This window comes from Stylophora pistillata, chromosome 5 (assembly GCF_964205215.1).
Source record: "Stylophora pistillata chromosome 5, jaStyPist1.2, whole genome shotgun sequence".
NCBI classification, from domain to species: Eukaryota; Metazoa; Cnidaria; class Anthozoa; order Scleractinia; family Pocilloporidae; genus Stylophora; species Stylophora pistillata.
Window position 1 is genome coordinate 27,170,268 of NC_142523.1, and position 26,129 is coordinate 27,196,396.

At 38.3% G+C, this 26,129-nt stretch overlaps 2 protein-coding genes and 3 long non-coding RNA genes across 7 annotated transcripts; 1 reads left to right on the plus strand and 4 right to left on the minus strand.

The window, feature by feature from the left end:
- Nucleotides 1-5,123: 5,123 nt before the first annotated feature.
- LOC148731170 (uncharacterized) lies at nucleotides 5,124-9,079 on the minus strand. Of its 3 annotated transcripts, none has more exons than XR_016001529.1 (3): nucleotides 6,686-7,766; nucleotides 5,903-6,046; nucleotides 5,124-5,496 (listed from the first exon to the last, which is right to left on the minus strand). It is a non-coding gene; the product is annotated as an uncharacterized LOC148731170 (long non-coding RNA). The 3 variants fall into 3 exon arrangements; XR_016001528.1 differs by lacking the exon at nucleotides 5,124-5,496 and adding an exon at nucleotides 8,356-9,079 and having other exon boundaries at nucleotides 5,843-6,046; nucleotides 6,686-6,812; XR_016001530.1 differs by lacking the exon at nucleotides 5,124-5,496 and adding an exon at nucleotides 7,773-8,349 and having other exon boundaries at nucleotides 5,843-6,046; nucleotides 6,686-6,812.
- A 197-nt stretch (nucleotides 9,080-9,276) lies between these two features.
- On the plus strand, nucleotides 9,277-11,168 carry LOC148731171 (uncharacterized). Its single transcript, XR_016001531.1, has 3 exons — nucleotides 9,277-9,629; nucleotides 10,341-10,367; nucleotides 10,953-11,168. It is a non-coding gene; the product is annotated as an uncharacterized LOC148731171 (long non-coding RNA).
- Nucleotides 11,169-12,525: 1,357 nt separating this feature from the next.
- Nucleotides 12,526-14,235, minus strand: LOC148731172 (uncharacterized). The gene is made up of 2 exons (XR_016001533.1): nucleotides 13,916-14,235; nucleotides 12,526-13,164 (listed from the first exon to the last, which is right to left on the minus strand). It is a non-coding gene; the product is annotated as an uncharacterized LOC148731172 (long non-coding RNA).
- A 1,604-nt stretch (nucleotides 14,236-15,839) lies between these two features.
- On the minus strand, nucleotides 15,840-16,970 carry LOC148731173 (uncharacterized). Its single transcript, XM_088761895.1, has one exon. The coding sequence runs from the start codon at nucleotides 16,968-16,970 to the stop codon at nucleotides 15,840-15,842; it is 1,131 nt and encodes a 376-aa protein (XP_088618021.1).
- Nucleotides 16,971-17,139: 169 nt separating this feature from the next.
- Nucleotides 17,140-22,398, minus strand: LOC148731174 (neuroglian-like). Its single transcript, XM_088761896.1, has 5 exons — nucleotides 22,353-22,398; nucleotides 21,089-21,337; nucleotides 19,753-20,025; nucleotides 17,485-17,649; nucleotides 17,140-17,207 (listed from the first exon to the last, which is right to left on the minus strand). The coding sequence occupies exons 1-5, from the start codon at nucleotides 22,396-22,398 to the stop codon at nucleotides 17,140-17,142; spliced, it is 801 nt and encodes a 266-aa protein (XP_088618022.1).
- Nucleotides 22,399-26,129: the final 3,731 nt, after the last annotated feature.

Sequence of the window (26,129 nt, forward strand, 5' to 3'; positions counted from 1 at the left end):
TATCTAAACAGGAGATTTATCACGAAAAACTGGATGAATTTGGAGACAAAACGCTCTTATCGCACATCGGACGCCATATTGTTGAAAATGCTGTGCAGGGTCAACACCACGTGACCACGAAAAATCTAGAACAATAACATACTTCTCTGTAGTTCGCCGGCTTTCCTAACCAGTCCTCCTATACTAACTATGTTTTCATTTAAAAAGGCATCCATGCGAGTGTCTATAAAAGAATATATGCTGAGTGCGTCAGAAAATTCCTATTTACCTGATTCTTCCTTCTTTTTCAAACCCATTACACCAGAAGAAGTTAAACAGGAAATATTATCCCTACCAAATAATAAATCCTGTGGCTTATACTCCTGCCCTACACAACTGCTTAAATCTTCTTGCAATATCATATCTCCAGTTCTTTCTTATATTTTCAATTTATCTGTTATCCTTGGTGTCTATCCTTCAAAACTTAAGATTTCTAAAATAACGCCAATATATAAAAGTGACGACGAGACCGACCCTTCAAACTATCGACCAATATCTCTTTTGTCTAATTTTAATAGGATTTTTGAAAAACTTTTGTACTTCCGGATGAAGGAATTTATTGACAAAAACAACCTATTGTACTCCTCACAGTATGGCTTTCGCAAGTCACATTCCACAGAGCATGCAGTACTTGATATTGTCGAAGATATACTACGTAATATGGATAAACGGTACTTCTCATGCGGTGTCTTTATTGACCTGAAAAAGGCATTTGATACGGTCAATCATGAAATATTACTCGATAAATTGAACTTTTACGGTTTCCGTGGATTGATAAATGACTGGTTTCAATCATATTTAAAAAATAGAACACAAACAATTCAGATTGGAGAGCATTTATCAACAAAACTTATCTCCCCCTGTGGTGTCCCCCAGGGATCAGTCCTTGGACCTCTTCTATTTTTACTTTACATAAATGACATTCACCTTTGTTCTGATAAACTAAAATTTTATCTCTTTGCTGATGATACTAATATACTTTATGCTGATAAGAATCTTAAGGCGATCGAGCAAACGGTTAATGTAGAGTTGAATAACGTACATGACTGGTTAACTACAAATAGGTTGACATTGAATACAAAAAAATCAAATTTCTTAATTTTTCGTCCTCATCAGAAAAAAATGCATTTTTCTCCACAAATAGGTATTTTAGATTGTGAGACAAACCGAAGAGTTAGTTTAGAGCAAAAAAGTTATATCAAATATCTAGGCGTTTTAATTGATCAAAATTTGTCATGGAAAAACCATGTTGACTCTGTTATCGTAAAAATAAGTAAAACAATAGGGATGATTGCAAAGCTGAGGTACTTCGTTCCCTGTACTATCCTTGTAAATATTTACAATTCATTAATTCTACCTTATATAACTTATGGACTCCTTGCCTGGGGCAATGCGTCAAATGCTTATTTAAACAAGATTTTAGTTCTTCAAAAGCGAGTTTTGCGCTTAATCTATTTCACCGATCGAAGAGAGCATGCCATCCCTTTATTTGCCAAAGCAAAAATTCTGCCTGTTACGTTCCTATATTATGAAGCCGTAAGTAAACTTATGTTTGACGTGCACAACCAGAGGGCTCCCATTAATATTTTGAAACTATTTACTAAAACATCTCATATTCATACCTACAATACTCGATCATCCAAATCGCAGCTCTTTAGTACAAAGTACTCTAGACTTAACCTACAAAAAAAGGCTTTCTCGCGTGTTGGTGTCAAAATTTGGAATAAGATACCGAAAGAATTCAAAACGTTATCAAAACATTCCTTTAATAAACAAATTAAAACGTCTTTATTTCAGATACTAGATAATGAAGATTCTTATCTTGATGTTGAAAAGATCTCCTCTAAACTTAAGGACTGCATAATTAAAACAAATTGATCCGATTGCTTTCAGTACTAATGTATGCTTCTATACTTTATTGAACAACTATTGATGTATTTACCCGCTATGCTTCTTTTTATAATTTAACAATATCTAATTATTTAGTTTTTAATTTTCTTTATATATTGTAAATAATGTTTGTTGATGATTAACCCGCCTCGAATAGCAAATTTGCTATCTGCGGGTCAACATAATCTAAATTATTTTGTAAGAAAAAGAAAAATAAAGTGTGTAAAAAAAAAGTGTGTTACCTGTGGAACAATGTTGAAATAGTGAAATTTGGATGTTACTTTACTGAACCCGTGACACATCATTACAGAATCAAAGATTCGATTTTCAAAAAGTACAAGTCAAAAAAAGTCACTGAAGAGCGAGCCACAGTTCCTGGCTTGTTACTTGCTTCACAAGTATATTCACCACTGTCCCCTTCCACAACCTCAGTAATAACAAGTTTACTCTTTGTCTCATCTAGTCTGGTATCTATAACTGCTCGTTCTTTTAATCATTCTCCATCTTTTTTCCAAGTTATGCTGACGGTTTCCTCGTTGACTTTGTAGGTCAATGTGAGGACTTTTCCTGTCGTGAGTGTTTGATGTATATCTGGAACAAATTCAGCAGAGGCTTTTCCAATATTAGGTGAAAGGCAATCGATTAAAATCCAAGTGTCATATTAAAATCACAACTGCAGTATGGACGTAAAAAAAAAACAAATAAATAAACAAGAGTGTGGAAAAGAAACGAGCCGGAAGTGACCTTTTGATAACGTTTTCGAAAATTGCAGTAGAGAAGTATGTGTTTTGTCTCATTAGGCAGTCATAACGAGTTGCAAGTCGAAAAATCAACTTTGTACATGGTTTGAAGACAAGTAAATGTCCAAAGGAATTATTTCGAGAATTTGACCGCTATTTTACCTCCGTGTGGATTTCCGCTCAAGAACGGAATTAATTTTTGTTCCATTACCATGTTCACTGTCGCGATTGCCAATTTTGTATCGCATGCAAGCACAGTTTTTTATTCTCGCTTTCTTTTTCAGATCGCTTTTTTTCTATTTCCTAGCTAGATCTCTCCATCGCAGAAATATCTGCGATAAAATGTTTTTGCCAAGATATACAAGGCGCACTATTAAGTACTTCGTATCAATCAACAAACGATAGCTTCAATACTTGTGGTTAACCCTTGCTTTTTTTAATCTTTCCAGATCTACTCGTTTTATTCAAAATAACGAGCTCTTTTAACGCATGGAACCCAATAACTAGTTACAAATGATATCCTATGTAATGCAAGAGTTCCAAGGACATCATTACTTTGGATTTATATTGCCCGTATTTACGGTTAAACTTCAGACTTTTGTGAAAAATTCCAACAAGAGGTAAACCTTTCCACCTTTTGCTCTCTTTTTTTTTTTACGCATCAGTTTATAATAATTGCATTGATGTAGGGTCCTTAAGAAGTTTTTTGTGTACAATCATGAGCTCCAATTCCCCAATCCACCACCCCCCCAGTTTCTCGCACTCACCTTCATCTTCATTTCAAGTCTCCACCTGGTGCCTTCCGCCATCTTCATCTTTATATTGATCTTAATACAAACTAACCATAGTAATTTTTGTTTTTATGAAACTTACCATAAACACTTAGTGTTGCAAAGGAACTAGCTGTATTTTCTTTGTTTTTTGCTACGCATTCGTAAATCCCATCCATCTCTTTTGCAACACTTTCCAACTCTAGGAATGTTTCTCCTTCCTGTTCGGTTTGATTGCTCCTAGATGGCAGGTCATTATTATGGAAAGTCCAGACAAATGTCGGTGTTGGAACACCTGAAGCTACGCAACTAAAGTTTGCAGGGTATCCTTCGGTACAGATTGGTTTACTGGAGGCTCAACGATCTGGGGAGAGACTTGAATTAAAAATATCACAAATTTAACAGAGGCTTATGATTTCGTTTAAAAATATCTCCATCCTTTATCCAAACGTAAATTAAATGTTTAAAATATATATATATATATATATATATATATATATATATATATTAACAATTATTCGCCGAGGGCGAGGTGAATATCGTCGCATAATCCCCGAGACGAATTCGAGGGAATTATTCGACAATATTCACCGAACCTAAGGCGAATAATTGTTTTAGTATAATTTCAGAGCTGAAACAAAGAGAAATCTCTAAAATCATAACATTTTAGCAACATTTATTAACATTTTAGTTTAACATTTTATATAAACCGCGCGGAGCGGTTTATATAGCGTCATATAAGGAACCGCTCGACCAATCAGATTGCTGGAAACTCTTTGCTCAGCTCTGAAATTATACTAAATATATATATATATATATATATATATATATACGTATATATATAAACTACGTGTTTATCAAGCCTGTTTTCTCCTAAAGGATTCCTGTCTTAGCAGTAGCACTTTGCAATAAGAATTTAGTTATCTGTTTGTTCATTTCCGTCCTTTTCGCACTGCCTGTTGCGTGTAAAGTCGACAACTCATGCTACCATGTTCCAAGATTATCAGGCTGTCTAAGTTCGTAGTATATATTTACTTCGATGAATAATTAGGTAATAACGCTCAAAATATTGCAAAGGGTTTGCATTCTATGAAAACATATATTAATCGAGTCTGTCATTTAATACACCCTAATTTACCGCTGCAACAAAAGTGCAAGTTCACAATGACGCAATAATGTTGGGAATGATAAGTCAAAATTCCAGGACACTCCAAAGAAAAATAGGTTAACACTGCCCAAAAACTAACTGCATACGTCTAAATACAAAATCGATTCGCATCTCTTATGTCAGTTGACACGTACTCGCTCTTTAAATGCCATCATCAATTGAGTTCCTTTTTATCATTTTTATCGATTTTGAAGTACATGTATATGTAGTTTTAAGCCCTTAAATATGCATGACGAGCTTTGCTCAAGAAAAAAATTCTCAGCAGGCATCGTAAACTGATGCCGAGGTTTGGGGAAGAAGGCGTTGGGTGGATGTCATCACATTAATTACACCACAATGTAATTATACAGATTAGCGTCCACGAATCCACGAGAGATACGCGATTGCGTGCGAGTTAACGCGGGGTCATCTGTTGGCGATGAAAATCAAAATCATGAAATGAAATGAAGTTTGTTGTCCGCGTAATGGTCATAAAATACTGCGTTTTCTCTGTTTCTGCCTGTTTCGTTATAAGAGGGGCCGTAAGGGGGGGTCACGCGCACAGTTCACGGCAATTAAAAAACGCAAATCACGAAACACGGTAATTAATTTTTGAGTTTCACGGTTCACGGAAAATAAACTTACACATGAGAGAGACTTGTCGCCTTACCCTATATTTATCATATTGTTGACAGTCGTTTTAATGTATTTCAGAAAGCGCTCAACTCGTGATTGTGTCATGATTGGTAATGTCAGATTAGGTTTCACAGCTTTGCTCTGCAGCAGACAGGCAGTTGCTTAAGATTTCAGTCTCTCGTTGAATTCTTCAATCTCTCTGTCACTGTCACACTGTGCCTCGTCTCCAAACTCGTTTGCAGACACCGCTGCCTCAGGCCAACTGTCTTGAAATCTGTAATTGCAAGGTAGTATAAGAAATACACGATCCACTTGACTACCGAAGTCTTAAAAGTTTTAATAACTGATATTATCATTCAATCTTGAAAGTTAGCAATTAGAACTGATATTATAAATGTGGATTCATCTTGTCTTGGTGTAACAACAACTAAATACGCCGTTTTGCAAAAGACCTTAAGATACATCAAGAAGTAAATAGATCAGAGGATCTTTAACAGAAAAAAAAAGTAAAAGAAATGTTTTACTTAGGCTGATGGTGACAGATTGGTTAGTATAATATCACAATCTTACAAGCAATGTGAAAGACTCTTGCATGTTGTCTAACTCTAAATCAGGATCACTGTCATTTCCCGCTGATATTCCTTTAGGGGAAGCGACGTTTCACATTACACTTCCCTCACTTTGACTTTCTTGATCTCCTCCGCGGCCTCCACTCTTCTTCAGGAAGGCTTCCATATTTCTTTTCATTCCAGCTATTGTTGCATTGTGTTTCTTGGCATTATCTTCCTCGTTTCGACGGTTTTGACAAGCTGTATTAAAGTGTTCTGTAAGGCAGCAACAAAATATGACCTCCAGTGATCTTTACTTTTTTTAAAGAAAACAATGAATTTTAAACACCAGCTTTATTCTTTGACAATACAGAGGTTCTCTGGATTGTCTTCTCCAGTGGTTTTCTTTTAAAGTAAAATTGATGATGTTACTTCAAAGTGAAACTTCCGAAGCTTTAAATAGAAATGTTTCTGCAGACAAGCTTGAAGGATAATGCTCAACATTTTACGTACTTTTTTTAAAGTATCGAGCTTTAGTCTACAGAGTCTTGTCCGTTGGTACAATCTTTAACTTCTGGCAACGACTACACCTTATAGTAAATTCATTGACCGCTGTGCTATTGAACATACTTGCCAGAGCTACAAACACATTGCAAGGCTAATTCACTAAATACATTAAAGACAATTTAAATAATCATCGTTATCATCATCGTCTCTATCATAGTAATAAAATGATAAAATTTTTAGGAAAAATCATGGCTGTTAATAATAACAACAATTCTTAACGATTTCTTTTAGTCGCACATAGCCAAATTTAGATCATCCAACATCTGGGTCTGTTGTTCATTTCGCTCAACACTTTCGCCCTGTTTTAGGCGCTTTACAAGGTGGTCGTCCTCTACCTTTGAAGCTTACCTTTTCCTTCCACCTCTTGGCTTTCGTTTGCTGACTTTGCTCTTTTGCTGTTCTTCGCCACCAGCAAATGTGATATTTATCACCGGGGAATCTTTCGAAAAGACGATTTCCTTTTTAAGAACATTGACTGAAAGAAAATAATGACAATAAAATTAATTAATCAAATAATAATCTTTTGACTACGTCCTTTTTATCTTTTGTCTATCTATTTTGACATTTATATTGGTATCATTTTTTCTTGGCAGTTTCAAACCCCACTCCAGTCTCTTTCGTAGTCCATAAAAATTAAATTTAAGTTGCGTTTAATCGAGAAAAAAATCTGTCCCAATATTCTCTTCCTAGTCTTCCTAGGTTGTTCCTATTCTCAGGTCTTCTCATTATTGTCAACACGCCCTTTTGACAAAGCGAGCGATGAAGGATCATCAAGAAATATCTTAGGAGGTGTGTTGAATATCGGCTCTATCAACCCTAACCGAAATCACGGCTCTCATCAATGACTCACTTTCTGTATAATTTCTGATAACATTGTCGATTCTTAAGCAAACTTCAAATCAAATATGTAGGGGGGACTGAATAAAACTTTTCTAGACTTCTAGTATTGTAGGGGCCTGTTTACATGGAGATAGGGTTACCCTTCTAGAAGGGGCACCCTCTTAGAAGGGTAACCCTTGCCTATTGTATTTTCCGGCTTGGTTTACATGAGAGGTAGGGTCACCCTAGGGGTAGGGTCACCCTATCTGCTTGGTGGGGTAACCCTTCTGTGAGGGCCAACTTTTTGCCATGTAAACACTTGAGGTAGGGTCACCCTCCTAGAAGGGTCAACTTTTGTGGGTTCAGTTTACTGTCAGATTGCCGCGAAACTCTGTGATGGCTTCGCGCGCGTATAAGCCCGAGGAATATTTTCGCCGTTCTGTGGTGGCCAAATTGTCTGAACAGAGTTCGAAACAGTCGGAGGACAACAGTGTCGACATTTCGAAAAAAGACATAGATGATCATGAATTAGTGGTCGACGAGAGTGCCATAGAAAGCCGCTCGACTCGTAAAGATATGGAAGAAGGCTTGCCACGTGAAAAATCAAAGAACTCACAGGGAAAATGAAAAGCGTCCTTCGCCACTGCTCTGTGCTACCAGGATTCCGCCAAATTCTCCCTCGGCGACAAAATGGCTCTCCTTCGTACATGCCTAATTCCTCGCATTGCAACATTGTACTGGGCGGCTACCTGTAGCGCCATTCGCTCTTGTCGGCGTTTTTCTATTAGGGGATACGACAGCAAGAACCCACAGCACTGAAAAACCGCAGCCAAAGAGGCAAGCGCAAGGAAAATTGAATTTACCGCCAAAATACTTCGTTTGTCCACCGTTTTGGTTGTTTTGTACTTAGCGACTGCGCAGTTATCTTCCTCGGTGCCAAATTCAATAATCGCGATAGCCCTGGGGACAAGACTTTGCATGCAAAAGGGGCTATCTTTTGCCTCTTCTAGAAAGGTGACCCTCCTAAGGGGGTCACCCTATCTCCATGTAAACAGGCCCTAAGAGATGTAAGAAATTAACGCGAATTAAAACAATTAACACGAAAGTATGGATATTAGACACCTTTCAAAGGTGACTATCAAGTAACATGTGTCATAAATTGTGATCTCTTATCAAATTTTCATGATGAAAACACTAACATTGTAAAACTGCAGAATCGACAAAAAGCGGCCTTTTCATGTTCCACTGCTCTTGTGTATTGATTGAGAAAGCTTTACTGCTTTACTGCCTTCTGCGCCTTTGGCTAGTCTGCACAGTTTAAGATCAATAGATGACCCTATCCCCCGCTTGTCAGCTTCGGCCTTGAGGACCGCATCTTCAACTATATGCCTTTTCAGGGCATCAAGGGAATTATGTTCTCTTTTCAGGGGAATTCTGATCCTTTCCTTTCCCCCAAGAAAACTGAAAGATCCAGGAGATTTAGGATCAACGAAGTAGACAATCCCTTCTAAAACACGAAACGGCTCTTCGCTGACTTCGCTCTTAGACATTGTGGGTCGTGAGGAATGAAGACAAGACGTCAGACTGAATTATCTGAAGACCTGATCATTGTTGAAAAAGGTCGCATCAGCTTTATTTTTGGATCAACGGGTCATGCGAAACCCTATTGTTTGGTCACGCAAGCTGAAGAAAACAGGCACGGCGATCACCTGGAGAGTTCCTTTGTGGGGTCTACGTAGCCGTTCACGGAAAAAGGGTCGTTTTCGTGTTTGTTATCACGGGTATCGGAAAATTATTTCTCTGTTTCACGTATCACGACAATCATATCATTCACGGTTCACGAATTTTAAAACTTTTAGATTACGGATCACAGAAAATAAATTGGTCCGATCACGTTTCACGTGAAACCCCCTTACGGCCCCTCTTATAACGACATTTTTAATCACGTAGTCTTTCAAAGATCCTTCCTTTTCACAGAAGAGGCAATACCGGCGAGGCGCCGTATTCGAAAAGCCTGTCTTTCGATTATTTAGGTATGATTCTTTCGCTTGGTTTGCCATAAAACAGTATCAAAAGATATCGCAATTTTCATGTGCCGTACGACCTGAATAACAGCCGTATCGAATTTCCAGTATTGCGTCACTTGGTGGATCGATCAGTGTTCACGCTTTGCGATCGTAGTACACGATGTTATTGTTTTGGTACAAAACCTGTGGCGGTCGCACGACTTGGCCTCGTATCCTGGTTAAATTCTTACCAATATTATAATATTAAACCTCGACGAGATTTTTCATGTCGAAATGTCGAAAAGCATCATGTTTTCGATTTCGAAACCATTCGAAATGAAGTCATAGAGGCAGTCGGATTTTCGACGTGCGGGTTTCCACCGGCTAACTTAACCACGCAGAGTCTTTGCAGGATTACAAGTGCCACACTTGACCCTTGCAAGCATTGGTATCTACTTTTGAAAGAGGTATGTGACGTTCCTTTGCGTAAATATTTCATATGCGATGTATTTAAGATATTTTCCGACGAAATCCAAAGTGTGGCGACACGGGAACTTCAGCCGGCCAACTCATCGTTCGAAGTAGTGGGGTTAGCCAGGATTCCCGACCTCGTTCACGTTGTGTTCACGTTCGGTCTAATAGCTGGTCTATCTTCTTCGTAATAAACAATCCCCGACGAACTTATTAAATCTGCGGGATTTATGACTATCGTAAATCTGGTGAACTCCGCCACGCTAGACTTTGAGCCCGAAGGCGCGAAAAATTTCTCTTTTGGCGCCAAACTCAGTCACGACTCCGAAGAGCTCGCTTCCTAACTTACCGAAAGATCAGCTAGAGTAGATTCCATTGGAGTGGAACTGAAGAAGCTTCGAACACAGATTTCTCATCTCGAATCAGCATGGAGTCAATTTTACAGACCCTTTTTTCCACCTCAATGTTCGTACCTTGTCGTGGTGAGGTGGCTTGAGTGCCTCAATGACCAATTGCAATACAATGCCTTTAAAGAATTCAGCTTCAGTTGGTGGGCTGCATTTTCTGCAAGGTAGAGGCCAGACTAACACGAACTTTGTCATTGTAGTTATTGTTATGATTATTATAATTATCATTATTATTCATGATTTTTTTATTGTTATCATTATCTTTATGATTGTGATTGAATCATTTTCAAAATGAAATAGGCTGCTCAATGAGGATGGCATGCTGAGGCAAGTAGATTTTCATTTATTTATCCCCCCCTCCCCCCAAGTAGAAATTCAAGTGTTTCTGATAGTTTTTCTCTTCAATAGATTGTTAGAATGCAGAAGATTTTCTAACACACATTGTTCAGAGGGCTTGTCTTAAGTAGTTGTTTTCTGATTCAAAACCACCTGCCTAGTTCTGTTTCTCTTGGGTAGTCAGTCCATGGGCTGTTGTTATCTGATGGCAGAACTAACAGGTGGATCTGTTTCTCTTGGGTAGTCGGTCCATTATGGGCTGTTGTTATCTGATGGCAGAACCACCAATCTGTTCTGTTTCTCTTGGGTAGTCAGTCTATGGACTGTTGTTATCTGATGGCAGAACCAGTCCCCATTTTTTTCAGCTCTGTGCTGTCAGTCTTTTATGGACAGTTATTTTCATCTGATGGCAGTTTTAGCTTGCTCTTTTTGTTTTGAAAAATGTGTTGCTTATGCTGTTTGTCACGTATCATCTGTTATTAGTCGGAGGCACTTTGGTCAATCAATGCTATCATTGTCTTCATTATTATTATTATAATTGTTAATTCAGCTGCTACTCTTCTCTCGTTGCCACAGGGCCCACTACAGACAGCACTAGCTTAATGAAGTCCCAAAACCTTTCACAATGAGCCAACTCAAGAATTGCAGTCCTGAACAGTTTTTGGGGTTTTCCTGGCTTTTCTTGAGATTATTTTGTCTCAGTTTCAATTACTTGGATACTCATTCAGCTAGACTAACAATAACACTATTTTGTTCATAGATAAACATTGAAATAATCATAATAGTAATATAAATGATCATTATCTTTATGATTGTGATCATCATTTTCAAATTGAAATAGGCTGCTCAGTGAGGATGGCATGCTGAGGCAAGTAGATTTTCATTTAATTCCTCCCCCCTCCCCCTCCCCCCAAATAGAAATTCAAGTGTTTCTGATAGTTTGTCTCCTCAATAGATTGTTAGAATGCAGAAGATTTTCTAAGAAACATTTTACAGAGGTCTTAAATAGTTGTTTTCTGATTCAAAACCACCTGCCTAGTTCTGTTTCTCTTGGGTAGTTAGTCCATGGACTGTTGTTATCTGATGGCAGAACTAACAGGTGGATCTGTTTCTCTTGGGTAGTCAGTCCATTATGGGCTGTTGTTATCTGATGGCAGAACCACCGATCTGTTCTGTTTCTCTTGGGTGGTCAGTCTATGGACTGTTGTTATCTGATGGCAGAACCAGTCCCTATTTTTTTTTTTCAGCTCTATGCTTTCAGTCTTTTATGGACAGTTATTTTTATCTGATGGCAGTTTTAGCTTGCTCTTTTTGTTTTGAAAAGTGTGTTGCTTATGCTGTTTGTCACGTATCATCTGTTATTAGTCATAGGGTGACTTTGGTCAATCAATGCTATCATTGTCCTTAGTATTATTATTATTATTAATTCAGCTGCTACTCTTCTCTCTTTGACACAGGGCCCACTACAGACAGCACTAGCTTAATGAAGTCCCAAAACCTTTCACAATGAGCCAACTCAAGAATTGCAGTCCTGAACAGTTTTTGGGGTTTTTCTGTCTTTTCTTAATTTTGTTTTGCCCCAGTTTCAATCACTTGGATACTCATTCAGCTAGACTAACAATAACACTATTTTGTTCATAGATAAACATTGAAATAATCATAATAGTAATATGAATGATAATAATAATGATTAGATTAATGGAAATAATCATAGGAATTATAACCATCAGGATAATGAACATTATTTCTCTAACTATTGTAAATATTTTTATCATTATTATTATTATTATTATTATCATTATTATTGTTATCATTGTTATTATTATTATTATCATTATTATCATTATTATTGTTATCATTGTTATTATTATTTCCATCATGAATTATTAGAGATGCTTGGAAAAAAATGATCTATAGCTCCCTCCAACTCATTATTCTTTCAGTTAAGTGAATTAAGACTTTGTGAACAGTTACTGCTTTATTCTGTCATTCCTGATGACCATAGAAATGGTGAAAGTCCACAGATATTATCCCTCTAAGAGTTTCTCCAGGTGTTTTTTTTTCCTCTGAATTTGGTTACAACAGAATGAAGGGCATCAGAGTATAGTGCGCCCAGCTAGACATGAATTGCATTAATATTACAGGGTCATTTTGCTGTATTCAGGGTTTAATCTTAGCCTTCTACAGACAAGTTTGTTCCTCTAAATGCAAAACACATTTTACAAACTTACAAAAACTGCCAAGAAACAGCTACTAAATTTATGGAAACATGACGAACAAGTCAACTAGACTGTGTACTACACATCATTGAAATCAAAGTAACACTTTAGGAACATAAAATCGCAAGGTCAGTTTCCCATTTTTAGTGCCTGAGAAAAGATCAGGCCACCAGATTACTTCAAATTCCCTGGTTGCTCGTCCATCGCAATTGCCAACAACCATTTTAGTTTACTGGGTGAGAATCGTGCTTGATTTCTTGCCCCATGCTCTTTAATTGGCCGCCTGTAAAGCTTGTTGAGAGTTTAACAGCTACTACTTGCAGCAACCTCCATATTCCCCCGATAGCTTTTCTTAACTCTAATGGTACAGAACTTTGATGACTCAGACCAGAAATAACATCATTCACTCTACCATCCCTGTAATAAAAACTTTGGATTTTTCTCTCTATACAGGGGGCCGCAAATGTATTTTTACCCTCGCACGTTTATAAAAGCATTCGGCATGCCTGCTAACAAAGCTTGGAAGTATGTTTCAGGAACTTAGTATCTTTCAACTCGACACCATTTGCCTGAAACCAAAATAATAATTACGAAAGTTAAACGATTATTTACTTCTGGAGTGAAATGTACTAAATGATTTGCCCTTTCAAACATAAACCTGAGTTATCAGGTTTTTTCAATCACAAAATTACTCGCCGGGTTATTAGTATTCCTTGGGGACCTTCCTATATTATCATAAATATCTAAGACAAGCAGGTCATTTAGCTAGGTAATCTATGTTAAAAACCGCGCTGTACAGCACTTAGAATTATTTTCCTCACTCATTTTTCTCACACTGCAACTTCGCGCACAACGCAATTATTACTACGCAGTCATATCTGGTGTCCAATTGGGAGAAGAGCTTATTATTTTTGTTTTAGAGGTGAATTGCGATTTCTTGTATGTCCCCTATTTCGTCGAAGAAAAGCTCGAACAAATACTGAAAGTAATGAGTAAGTCACTATGAACAACTAGTGCAAAGTGACAGCACTATCGAGCCAAACTGAGAACTGTTCTTTAATGATTTTAACGTGAACCACCAATTCTTACTATTTTTAATTTCTGCGTTTTAATAGACTTTGACATGTTCTTGAGAAGATATTAAATCGGTCAGCGCTGTTGTTCCCTTCTAAATTATTTTGGTGGAAGCGCCTCAGAAGACACTGGTTTAACTAAAACCATGTTGGGCGACGTTACATTTTGACTGCACAACCCGCAGTTAAATTTAATTTTAACAGCTATTCGAGTGTGTGAAGAACGGAAAAGAGCAAAATTACATACCATCGGCCTTTCGATGCACGGACGAATTAAAACTTTTTACAATTCCACTTATCCATTGCTTGTAACTGATAGACCTTGTCCTTATTCTTGCGGGAGGCCGTACGATCTGTTGTCCATTGTAGAACTTGGCAAACTTAGCGCACTGTGCCTCGAGCGCAACAATGTGATCTTTCGATTCTCTATCTCACTAGCGCAGTTGTTGTGTTGAACATGGACGAATAATACATCGCAGCGTGTCTTGTAGATAGCTAGAGATGCCATGCATGTTTAGGATAAGCGCTGAATATGGACGAGCGTTAAAGCCGCCACTGAAAAAGCACAATCGATCGTTTTTCTTTGTAAGGATCAGGTCTTTCACACAGCTGTCAGAATTAAAGAGAGGAAGAACGTCGATCTCGCTCACCTAAGTAGCGAAATACACCACGAGCGGCTACGATGATCAAACACCTGGAAGATCACCGTGGTGTCCCTCTACTCTTTGGTATCATAACCAAGAGCGACCCCTTTCGACTTGTCACTAAGTTTTACGGTTTATAAAACAAAGGCCCCGCTCTACACAAAGCCTTAAAGAATGAAACACTAGAAAAGCTTACTTAGCTTGGAGTTATAAAAATTTCCTCTCTTAAAAATCGAAGATTTTCATGGTTTCCGTAACTTCGTATTTTTCCAAATTTCCTCTTTTACATGTTATGCTGTTTTGCATTTTCTTCAGCGTATAATTTAGTTCAGCGTCGATCATTTATCATCCTTAGAAGAAAATATTCTGATCTTTACGTTTAACTATAAAATTGCTTTGGCTTACATTGTGCGCATAAAAGGAGCGTTAAATTAAACATGAGTTGACTCCACGCGAGGGTTTTACCTGGAAAAATGCCTGCACACGAGAGACACCGACATTACCGCGTGTCCCTTTCTGGAAAACATTCGTGTTATGACAAGAAAGGTCAGCTTAAGGGTTTTGGGTTACCCAAACTATGCAATTTTGACGCCGAATAGTGCCAAAAAGTAATTACAGAAACTTCATCCGCAACACCTTGAACGTGCTGTGGGCGCGAACTGAGATCTTCTCTTACAGTTAATAATTGCCAGGCGGAACTCAGATCCGGCTTAGCCTAATTTGCATAAATTTTTTTGGTGGGCAAAGCTCGTCATGTGAACCATACTCCTCCAGCTTCTTCGATACTGCGACTAACCGCTCAAGGTGTTCCTCTATGGTATGGCCGGTTATAATGATATCATCTAGGTAACAGAAGACCCCTGGTAGCCCTTGCAGGATCTGATCCATGGCTTGCTGCCAGATGGCTGGCGCCGAAGCTAGACCATAAGGGAGGGGCTGGTACTGGAACAAACCACGGGTTGTGTTAATGGTGAGGAAAGGCCTGGAGTGCTCCTCAACCTCCATTTGTAAGTAGGCCTGACGCAGGCCAATGACGCTGAACAACGTTCCCCCAACTAGGCTGGCGTAAATATCATCAATGCGGGGAAGTGGGTACTCGTCTACCTCCAGCTGTGAATCGATGGTCACTTTGAAGTCACCACACACACTTACACTGCCATCCTTCTTCACAGGTGTCACAATTGGAGGAGCGCACTCACTGGTAGCTACCTTCTTTATAACTCCTTCAGCTTCCAGCTCTCTCAATGCTTCGTCCACTGCTGGTTTACGAGTCAGCGCTACTGGGCGGGCTTTCCAGAATCGAGGCCGGGCATCCTCTTTAACTTGGATCCGTGCTTGGATATTCTTCATCTTGCCCAAACCCTCAGAGAAAACATCTCCATGCTTACTCAGGACATTTTCCAGGGCTGGAATGGTTTCGGATGTTTCCAGACGAAGTAAGGGCAAGTCCAGATGGATAGATTCCAGCCATTCTCTGCCAAAAAGGGTGGGTCCCTCATTCTTCACTACATATATGGGAAGTTCCATTTACTGTCCCTGATACTGCACAGTCACATGGCAAAACCCCATAGGCTTCACTGACTCTCCTGTGTATGCGCGCAACTTCAAGGAGGTGTCCTTTAAAGGGATGTGGCGTAGGTAATCCAAATACACCCTCTCACTCATGACTGACACCACTGAACCTGTATCTAGCTCCATAGTCACTGGGCGGCCTACAAGGTAGATCTTACGTGAAATGGGCTTTTTGTTTTTAATGTCTGAGACATGGAACAGGTTTTCAAACTCTCCATCACTTTCTTCGGAATCATCACCCTCCATGACATTTATTCCAGCCTCAGTCATCTGTGAGGTGGCCTGTCTCTTCCTACATGCCCTCTGTGTATGTCCAATTATCCCACAATAAAAACAGCGTTCTTTCATGAAGGGACACTTTTGTGAGTTATGTGACCCTGAACAGCGGTAACAAAGTTTAGACTTCTTACTGCCCTTACCCCGGGGACCCTCGGCCTGACGAGGTGGCTTGGATATGGCTTGTTCTTCCCCAGTTTTGACAGTGTCAAGTTTATTGATTGGAGAGCCTGGCCCTTGTTCTCCCTGAAGCACCTGAACATCTTTATTAGCCTGCGCAATGGCCAAATACTTTTGAACCGCAAGATCAAAAGAAAGGTCGGCGAGTTTTACTTTCAAAAACTCCGTAATCATCTTCGAGTCGCGGATACCTGAAACTAATCGGTCACGAAGGCGCTCGGTTCGCATGGCCTCTCCAAACTTGCATTCTGTGGCCAAGTGCTTCAGAGTGGCTACATAATGACTAACTGACCCACAGGAATTCCTGGCTCGGTTGTCGAGCTCATACCTCGCAACCAGCGCTGATCTTTCAGGTTTCAGTTGTTCCCGCATTCGATCCACGATGATCTCATAGGTAATGGCGTTATCTTTCAGTTGTGTGGGGGCCACTAAATCCTTCGCCAATTGGTAAGTTTCCACCGGAAGGTTCGTCAAAAGTACGACCCTCATTGTTTTAGGTTTCTTGATTCCATTTGCAAGAAAGTAAAAATCCAGTTGTTCGGTGTAGGACTCCCAATCCGCTCCCACCACAAACTTTGTCACTTTGCCGATGGCTTGACTCGTGTTAGCGCTCGGTGCTTCGTCCGGCATAATTTTTTTTCCGTCGTCTCTGTCCCTTTTTGAACGTGATTTGTACGACCCACTCCTGTTAACCGCTTGTGCTTGATCAAAGGTATCCCACCTCGTCGCCAGTTGTCGTGTATTCCGAATAAAAGGCCAGGAACACAGCAACTAGACTAAGATGGCGGAAGAACTGTTTTTAATCTGAAAGCAGAAAACCTCGTGTACAATACCAAATATGGAAAACAGGTCTCTTGACACTAGCTTCTACGTAGAACAGGGAAACCAATATTAGGAAAAATCTAACACTAAGGTTCACCCCGTCCTTAGTCAAGAGTACCTCAGGTTTAGGGAAACCTCTTAGAGAGCAATTGAACCGAAGGGGTGAATTATATAGAAATGACTGGTTCTTGAGCTGAGGATTAATTTCAGGAGGACCTGGCTATGGAATAAATGAGCAAAATTAAGAAACGGTAGTAATCTGAAAAAGAAAAACATAAAACGAGGAGAGCAACTGCATAGAAAAAAGTAAATTAACATTTACCTGTGACTATAACCTCAAAAGCTGCTTTATTTTTCCCGTTGCTATTTACAGCGCTGCATGCGTATCGACCAGCATCTTCATATTTCACTTTACTAATCGAGAGAGTGTCGTTACCAATATTTGACCCATCTTTAGTCCAGAGAACTTCAGGTATAGGGAAACCACCTACAGAGCATATGAACTGAAGGGATGAACTATATGCAAATGACCGACTCGAGCTGAGTATTAATTCTAGGTGGACCTAGCTATGGAATTAACAAGCACAGTTTAGTACACGGAGGAGAAAGTAAAAAAAACCAAAAACAAGAAAATATGGAAATGAAAATAATAACTCAAAGAATAAGAGTGAATACTATGGTGAGTTCTATAGTGCTGCATGTATATTGTATATTAACCAGTTTCTTCATAGCTCATTCGATTAATGTTGAGCATTTTGCTTGTTTCAATTAACTCTCAATCTTTTGTCCAAGTCCCGGTCTGGTTAAGGAACACTCCTCACAAAGCATTGTATTTGAATTGTTGAATCTAATTTGACAGATTTCTCTCGCCGATAATGATTTTAGTGGGAATTTGTTTCTTTTTTCTTTTTGAAAAGGAAGCTAATAATTAAAATACAAGTACAGCCCCATCTCCCTCTCCTCTACTTCCTTTTAACCGTCGCTCATCCCTTTGATGTAAGTTTCGTTCTTTCCCCAGTTCTCTATTACTGTAAAATCAGAAGTGGAGGCTATGATATTCGCTAAGAAAATGCTAAGCATTAGCTCGCCAAAATCACAAAATTTGCCTTCGTCATGCACGAAAAAAAATAAGTCTATCATCAAATCGGAAAGAACAAAACTTTCGCAAAAAAAAAATGTTTCTAACTCAGCGCGACGTGTTGCTTTGCAAAGATAAATGGGGTGAGGGAAGGGGGTGGAGGTAGTTTTCAATAGAAATTTTGGTGCTACGTCAATAGTCGAACTTATAAAATCAACTCATATAATATTTAACAAGTGCACCAATATCGACTGGGAAAATGAACAACTTCCTTTAGTTTTAACTTCTAAACGATGTTCACGACAATGTCGCACTTTCTTTTCCTCTTTTCGCATTACTATCCTATCAAAAATGCATGATAAGTCACTTTTATTACACGACTCGGGCAGTCAGAGGGCCAATAACTAAAATCAACCTTTCAAAATGCTCTAATGCCGGTCAATATTCTCTCAATATTTGACCGAGCACTGTCCCGAATGGTCCTGAATGATACTGCACTTGTTTCCCTTTGAACTTCAGTCGTATAGTAGATCTCTTATTAACCAAGCTTGCTCGGGATCGTACTGGAAGAATATCGGCCCTCGGTCTTTTTTGTATGGACCTCGCTGCGCTCGGTCCGTACTGTCAAGACCTCGGGCTTATATTCTCCCAGTAAGGCGCTCGCGCTTTGTTACTATGCATAAGATATATATATTACAGAGTGTTTCTTTCTATTATATTAGAATGGTAGCTAGATCTAAGAACTCTTGTGACCCTTCAACCAAACCTGTGATATTTCCAATCTTAATTGGCTGCGTCTAATTACGAGTTCAAAATCACAAATTAACTTTGTGTATAGTTGCAAGGCAAGTAAATATCTAAAGGAATTATTTCAATCATTTCACCGCTATTTCACTTCGGATTTCGCTCAAGAATGAGAGAAGTTGTGTTTTTCCCATTGCCTTGTTCATTGTCAAGATTGTCAAATTTTGTACCATATGCACAAATGGCTTTTGAGTATCGCTTTCCTTTGTTATTCCTTCTATACTTCCTGGACCAGAAATATCTACTTTAAAAGTCTCAACTAAAATGAACAATGGATATTTTGAGGTGGTACGTGTCAGTCAGCAGACGATAGCGCCATTACTAGTAGTAGACTCAGAACAACAGTCTCTTTAGAGGTCTAGAACCAAATAATGAGTCACAAATCTTATTCCCGTAAGTACTGTAAGAGTCTCACGGACATAATTATTTAGGATATATATCGCCCTTATTTAAGCTTTCTCGTACTCCAAAAAAAAAAATTCCAACAAGAACTAGACCTATACCACCTTTCTCTCTCTGTACACATCCGTGCATAATTGAGATGATGTGTAGTCCGTAAGCATTCCTTCTGTTGAACCCCTAAGTTCCTATTTCTCCCCTTTCTCACACTTACCTTTATCTTTATCCCCACCCTCATCTTCATCCTACCTTTCTTCATATTCATCTTCATCCTAATTAACAATTTTATTTTCTCTTTATTAAACTTACCATAAAAATTCAGCGTTGCCGAAGAACTTGCTGAATTTTCTTTGTTTATTGCTGTACACTTGTAAGTCCCCTCCATCTCTTTTGTGACACGTGGCAATTCTAGGATTGATTCTCCTTCTTGATCGGTTTCATTGATACCACATGGAAGGTCACCATTATTAAAAGCCCAGACTAATGTTGGTGTTGGTATTCCTTTCGCTCGGCAACTAAAGTTAACAGAGTATCCTTCGGCAACAGTCTGGGTTATTGGAGCCTCAGTGATCTGCGGAGATACTTAAAATAAAGAGAATGCCAGATTCAGCAAGGGCTCATATTAACCATTTTAACGGTGATCCTTACCCAACCCCTTTTGAGTAAAACAAAAATAAAGTTGAACTCTTTTTTTTTATCCAAGTTCATTTTGAAATATGTTTCATCACTTTGGCACTAACAGGTCTCAATCAAACCAGTTTTTCACATATGTGTCATAAAAAAAATTCTTACTTGAGGTATGTTTTGTCTCAGACAACAGGGGGCGATAGTACTGATCTATCTATTTTTGTTTCCTTATAGTTTGTTTGGTGTGACGTAAACAACGTATACTACCATGCTCCAAGAGTGCCAGTTTCTCTAAGTTCAAAGTATACACTTATTTCGATTATAACAAAGCAAATAAACAAAACGATACAAAACGCTGGCATTCCGCAACAACAGAAAGTAAAACTGTCGTTTTGTACATCCAAAGTGGCCGTTTAAGAAAGGTGGGACCACACAAACTGTTCGTTAATGCACAGTGGTGATGCTTGTCTCCATAGCTTTGCCCGAAGATTTAACTTTTGCTTGAATTGGTGGGATATATAATTCGAGAATCAACTGTATGTGATCGGGAACTGTTCTATATAAAAAAAAAATTAAAACAGTGATGGTAAATGTTACTCAAAGAAGCTACAGGGATGATTTTTTTCAATCTCTTTCCGAAATCATTTATTTTGATGAAAATATAGTTTATGATGTAAAGATAGCCAGCTTCAACGCCCTCATGCCTAAATCCGTTGTTATTTATAAGGAATATGATGAAAAGCAAAAAAGAAAGGATCGATTCAATCTTAAAGCAACTCGGACGAGAAATACCGTCACAAAATGGTGCTTTCAGATCTAAAAAGTCAGGTTTTTTTGACACTCCGAAAATGTATCCTTCCAACGCCTCAAAAAAGAATTGGACTGATCCAGATAAAAGAATCAATCTACACTTGATAATACTGGTTAACATGAAATCGTAGTTTAGATGTTACCACTAACTAATAACCATTAACAATCAACCACAGCTCTTTTTCGCTCGTTTTAATGAGAACCATACCTCCGATAACTTTAATCCAGAGAGTTGATGTCTTGTTTCCTAAGCTGTGTGGGGCGCTGCTGGTGTATTGGCCAGAGTCCTCCAGCCTCGCTTGACGAATCGTGAAAGTGTTGTTGTTGCCGATATTCACTCCATCTTTAATCCAGAGTATCTCAGGTAATGGGAAACCTCTCAGCAAGCAATGTAACTGAAGGGATAAGTTATACGTAAGCGACTGATTCTTGGGATGAGGATTCATTTCAGGAGGACCTGAGCAAAGAATTGACAGATACAATTCAAAGCAGGTGAAAATAATAATAATAAAAAAAAAAAACAGAAAATAAAAAGAATAACTAAAAGCTTAAAATATGTAACATTTGGTACGAATGCAGCTTCCCTTTCCTTCTCATTACTCTGGGCACTGCACGTGTATTGACCAGCGAATCCTTAATTCAGTTGATTCTGTAGTAATGGTGAGTATGTTTTTGGCACCAAGTAACTTTCCATTCTTTGTCCAATTTAACTCTGGCTTAGGAAAACTCCTCCTATACAAATTCATTTGACTTGTGGAACCTAGTTTGACAGACTTCTCTCGCCGAAAATTGATTCAGGAGAACCTTTTATTTTTGAAAAAGAAACCAATAGCTAATGTAAAAATTGAGCCCTATCCCCTCCCCTCTTTCCCTTTTGACCGTCTGCAACAATCTATCTCTCCCAAGCTGTCCCCTGCTGTAAAAGTTAAAGTGTCAGCCATGATTATTTTGATAAGGAAAATAGATAGCACTCGCTAATAATTGGTAATAAGAGAGAGTGGGAGTATTTCTGACCAACCGTTCAGTCCTTTAGTTTCTCCTCCTACATAAAACCACTTACATTTACAAGGCCGTGATTCCTGAGTTCTTGTGCAGTTCAGTTCTAAACGTAAGGCTGTCCAGATAATCTTTTAAAAGTAATAAACGATTAGAGCCTAAAATGTGGTTGTTAATACGTCTTGAAGATTCCTGCACAATTCCCAGTTAAGAGAATAGGAAAAAGACAAGGAATAGATTTAATCTCACGTTATTATAAACTTAAACATTCATTTGCTACTTTTCCAACCATAGTAATAGTTCGTGTTTGGTTATCAACCTATTGTGCATGGTGTAATGTCCTGGAGGTTGATAACAGCCTATATTGTATTATATAAATAGGAAATCATTTATTTGAATAAAATCTTAAAAATGCGTTTGTAGTCTTTAAATGCACTTTCGAATTACAAGTATAAAAATCTCGTCTTGTCACTTACCACTCTTTCCCGGTTCTGTCCGCACTCTTTGCAGCCACCACTCCATGAGGACCACACTATGAAACCTTTAAAAACAGTAAGTTATGCGAAAAAGACATTTGGGGGAATTTTCTTCCCAGCTTCATAAATCTGCACCTTGCTGTAAAGGATACCAACGTAAATAATTATCATGGTTGATATTCTAGGTTTCTAATTTCCAAAGAGTGTTTGAACTAAAATCACCACGTTAAAAAGATAGATGGCTTGAAGCTTATAAATCACCCGCCTTACAGGTCCCGATTTATAAGCATCATCCATGCACTCTCAACATCCATCATGGATTTATCATGTTATCAAGCCCGGGAAAGTGAAGGTACGTGCTTTCTACTGCTCAAATAAATGCCGGTGCAAAAATGTTTACAAAAAACAATCTAGGTTTATAACGCTGTCCCTTCTCAATGCAGCTGTTGCACAGCCATAAGATGGATGAAGCCATTCATATTTAGTCGCTGTATTGTTTCTGTTTCTATTATGAATTTTTGTGTTGGCATCATATATTTATCCGAAGAGGAACACTGTGTCCAGTGTCTGTATTCGTGTATTGGGAACTATTCGTTTGTTCAATCAACTCTATTCTGCCTACTGATAAATGATAGTTCAAGCATGACTACTTACAATCTGTTAAACAGGTTAGGATGAGGACGTTAGGTGTACATGAAAAGAAAGATTGCATATTCGGTAAGTAAATGAGTGGCTTAATGAGTTGAATTACTTGGCTACACACATCATAAGCTTCATGAACTAACTGAACATGCTGTACTCACCCGCTTATAAATCAAGAAAGCATGCCATGAAAGAGAAAAATAATTTTGATAAGAAAAAACCACGGTTAATTCACTTATAATTAATTTAGCTATTTATTTCAACTAACCAGATTGTTTGTTATTTCACTTTTTTTTTATGTTGAAGTAAATCAAATAAACAACCAGGCCGAATATGACTGACATCTGATGATGATCACAGTTACAAATATCGTTTATCACAGGGCCCAGGTTTTAAGAGATACGTAATAACAGACTAAACACGATAGTAACAACGTTTCGACTGTGACTTTTAGTAGAAACAGCTATCTGTTATCGTCAGTGCTATACATCCTCAGATTCTCTTGTTCTATTCACGATTGCAATTTTCCGATTAGTTGCCGGGTGCTCTAGAGAGTCAGTGACGTACATTGACCAACATGACAGTTCATTATGGCTACGAGCGGATGATATTGATAGTTACCTTCCCTTTTGGCTGGACAGAAAACATGAGATAAGAGAAGATAAACAGTTAATTTTGTAAATAACATAGCTTTAGTTATAGAATAACAATCCATCTTGAAGTCTCACCCATCTCTTTCAGAAAGGAACTAGGTTCGACTACTTCATCACCACACAAAAAGCAAGTATTGGCGCCCAAAGTTACATTTCCCTGCAGAGAGGATGCCATGTGGAGAAATGAGTCTCCAAAAACTTGATGGAAATTTTAATGAATGGCTGGCTTTTTTAAGTCAGTTTAAACTCTTTGATGACGATGTCGCGTTAGGGGTTTCGCTGAAGTACCTGTGATTGACTTTGCTTTAATTCTGTTCAGCGCTCGTCAGACGTTAAAAAGGTCCTAACTCAGTCACCGTGAATATTTATGTTTGCAATCTTCCACGAGATTCAGTCGGATTTTTGGCCAGTTATGGTAGTCTTCAGCAAAAAGGATATACTGAAAGGAAGCTCAATATGTGAAAGACAGAAAAAAATACACTCGACATTCATAGATGTATCTCAGCGTAAAGTTCATCGTACTATTTAAAGCAAAAGCGATTTTCTGAAGAGGTGTATTTAATCTAGTTTGATTTCCCATGATCATGTACATGTGCGATTTCCAGCCCTGGATGCCAAATGCTTGTTTTGAATACGAGTTCCCGTAGGCTCCACTAATTTTTCGTTGTTCTAATTTTCTGTTAGAAGAAACTGACTTTGTTTTATCAACACTTAATAGACATTCGCTCCGAAAAGTAAAAGAAAATCATGCGTGGATCTCTTTTCAATGGGATCGTAGGCACTACAAAAAGAGTTAGTCGTCTGGAGCATAAATATTAAGAATAGAAATTGCGCGATGCTAGTGACTCCGCTATTCCTTTGGGGAGCTCTTCTAGTTTTACACTCCCGGCAGTACGTACCGAGCGTTTCCAACGTAGCTTTATTCCATGTATGCTTTTTAGACAATAAATAGTGTACATTACCTCATTTTTAATTTATCAGGATAGCTTTGATTGTAAACTATTAACTACTATTATTTAGTATGCTTGTAAACCAGTCGTTTTTCAATACTTGTATTGCCAGAACTGATGATGCTGAATAAACCTAAATTTATAAATGACATTCAACTTACCAGCTAAGTGATTGACGGTAGCAGCATGTAAAATAAAAAAAAATATATATATATATATAGAAATAAGATTAAAATGTGCATCTGTGGCTGAAAGAGATTCAGTTATTGAGAAATGCTATACAACTTTTCCTTTTATCTCCTGTATTCTAGTTAGATATGTGCTTGTAAACGCTCTGTAAAGGCGCCAGGAAAATACAAATGCTTTAAAAGAAAATAAGACATGTACTTACGTTCTAATCGTTTTCATCGAATACCAAGGCCAAGGAAATTAGTTTATTTATTAAATCAGTCGTCTGAAACCTCTTTACCCAATCATGACTTTAATTTTCAGTTTCAATTAAATAATACTCCATTTTCAGTCTGCTATACACACCATTAAATACATACCTAATTGAGCTGCTGGATAAAACCTGATCCTTGGCTGTATATTGTTTATCTCGAATAAATGCTTTCATAAGAGGCACATTTAAAACAACCTCGCCCAATTTCCGCCCTTAACTTGCAGACGGACGTCAGGAGATACAAAGCAAAAATAATTTCACAGTAGAGCGATGACAGTTCACGTCAACTTTTTCTCGTCACCTAATTTACGATTTCCAAAAATACTCTCGATTTTTAATGCACACTGTACAGCTCCGAAATCGCTCATTCACTATTAAGTCTACTTACATTAGTTCTTTAGAAAACTAGCTGTATAGAGATTTTTTTTTTTGTAATCCAAGTGTTGTTTTCAAGCTGTTGTCCTGTCGTAAAGCGACAAGTCCCCTTTGCCACTCCCAAAAAGAGGAAAATTCTTCGTAGTTTGCAACCTTCACAGGCGTGAAGTACAAAAGTATTCAGGTAAACAAAAACCGACGCCTCGAAAAACTTCAAGTCACTTTTTTCGGTAAAATGGATAATACCGATTTTACGGTGAAAAACACTCAGCACACTTCGTATCGAACGGTGAAGCGACAAAGCGTTCCAAAACAACCAGATCAAATAGTTTTTCGCCGTTAAGCCACTGTTCACAGAAGTTACAATTGAGGAAGGTGTACAAGCAGCTTTACGCAGACTGGAAAATGACTCTAGCCTTCCCAACGGCATTGCACTAATATAACACCAAGTCAGCTCGCGGACCCTTGGGCCTGAAGATCTAAATACTCCTAATAGTATAACAGATCAATTTACGAAAAGATGTAAGGCACGTTGACTACATTATGAGAAAAAAATAAAATAAAATAAAATAAACCACCGAGCTGCCCATCAAACGGTGCCTCACACCGATGGGAAACTGCAACCTTTTTTTTTCGTCTTGAGATGCTGCTCCCTAATAAATAAATGGGGGATCAGGGACAGGAAGGAAATCCCTATCACCCAAATCAACCCCTG

Coding starts and splice junctions, on each gene's coding strand:
- LOC148731174 (XM_088761896.1), bottom strand. CDS start 22,398: ATGGAGTGGTGGCTGCAAAGAGTGCGGACAGAACCGGGAAAGAGTG. Junction 21,338..22,352: donor GACAGAACCGGGAAAGAGTG/GTAAGTGACAAG, acceptor TTCTTTGCTCAG/GTCCTCCTGAAATGAATCCT. Junction 17,650..19,752: donor GGCAACGCTGAATTTTTATG/GTAAGTTTAATA, acceptor TATGCTCTGTAG/GTGGTTTCCCTATACCTGAA.
- LOC148731173 (XM_088761895.1), bottom strand. CDS start 16,970: ATGCCGGACGAAGCACCGAGCGCTAACACGAGTCAAGCCATCGGCAAA.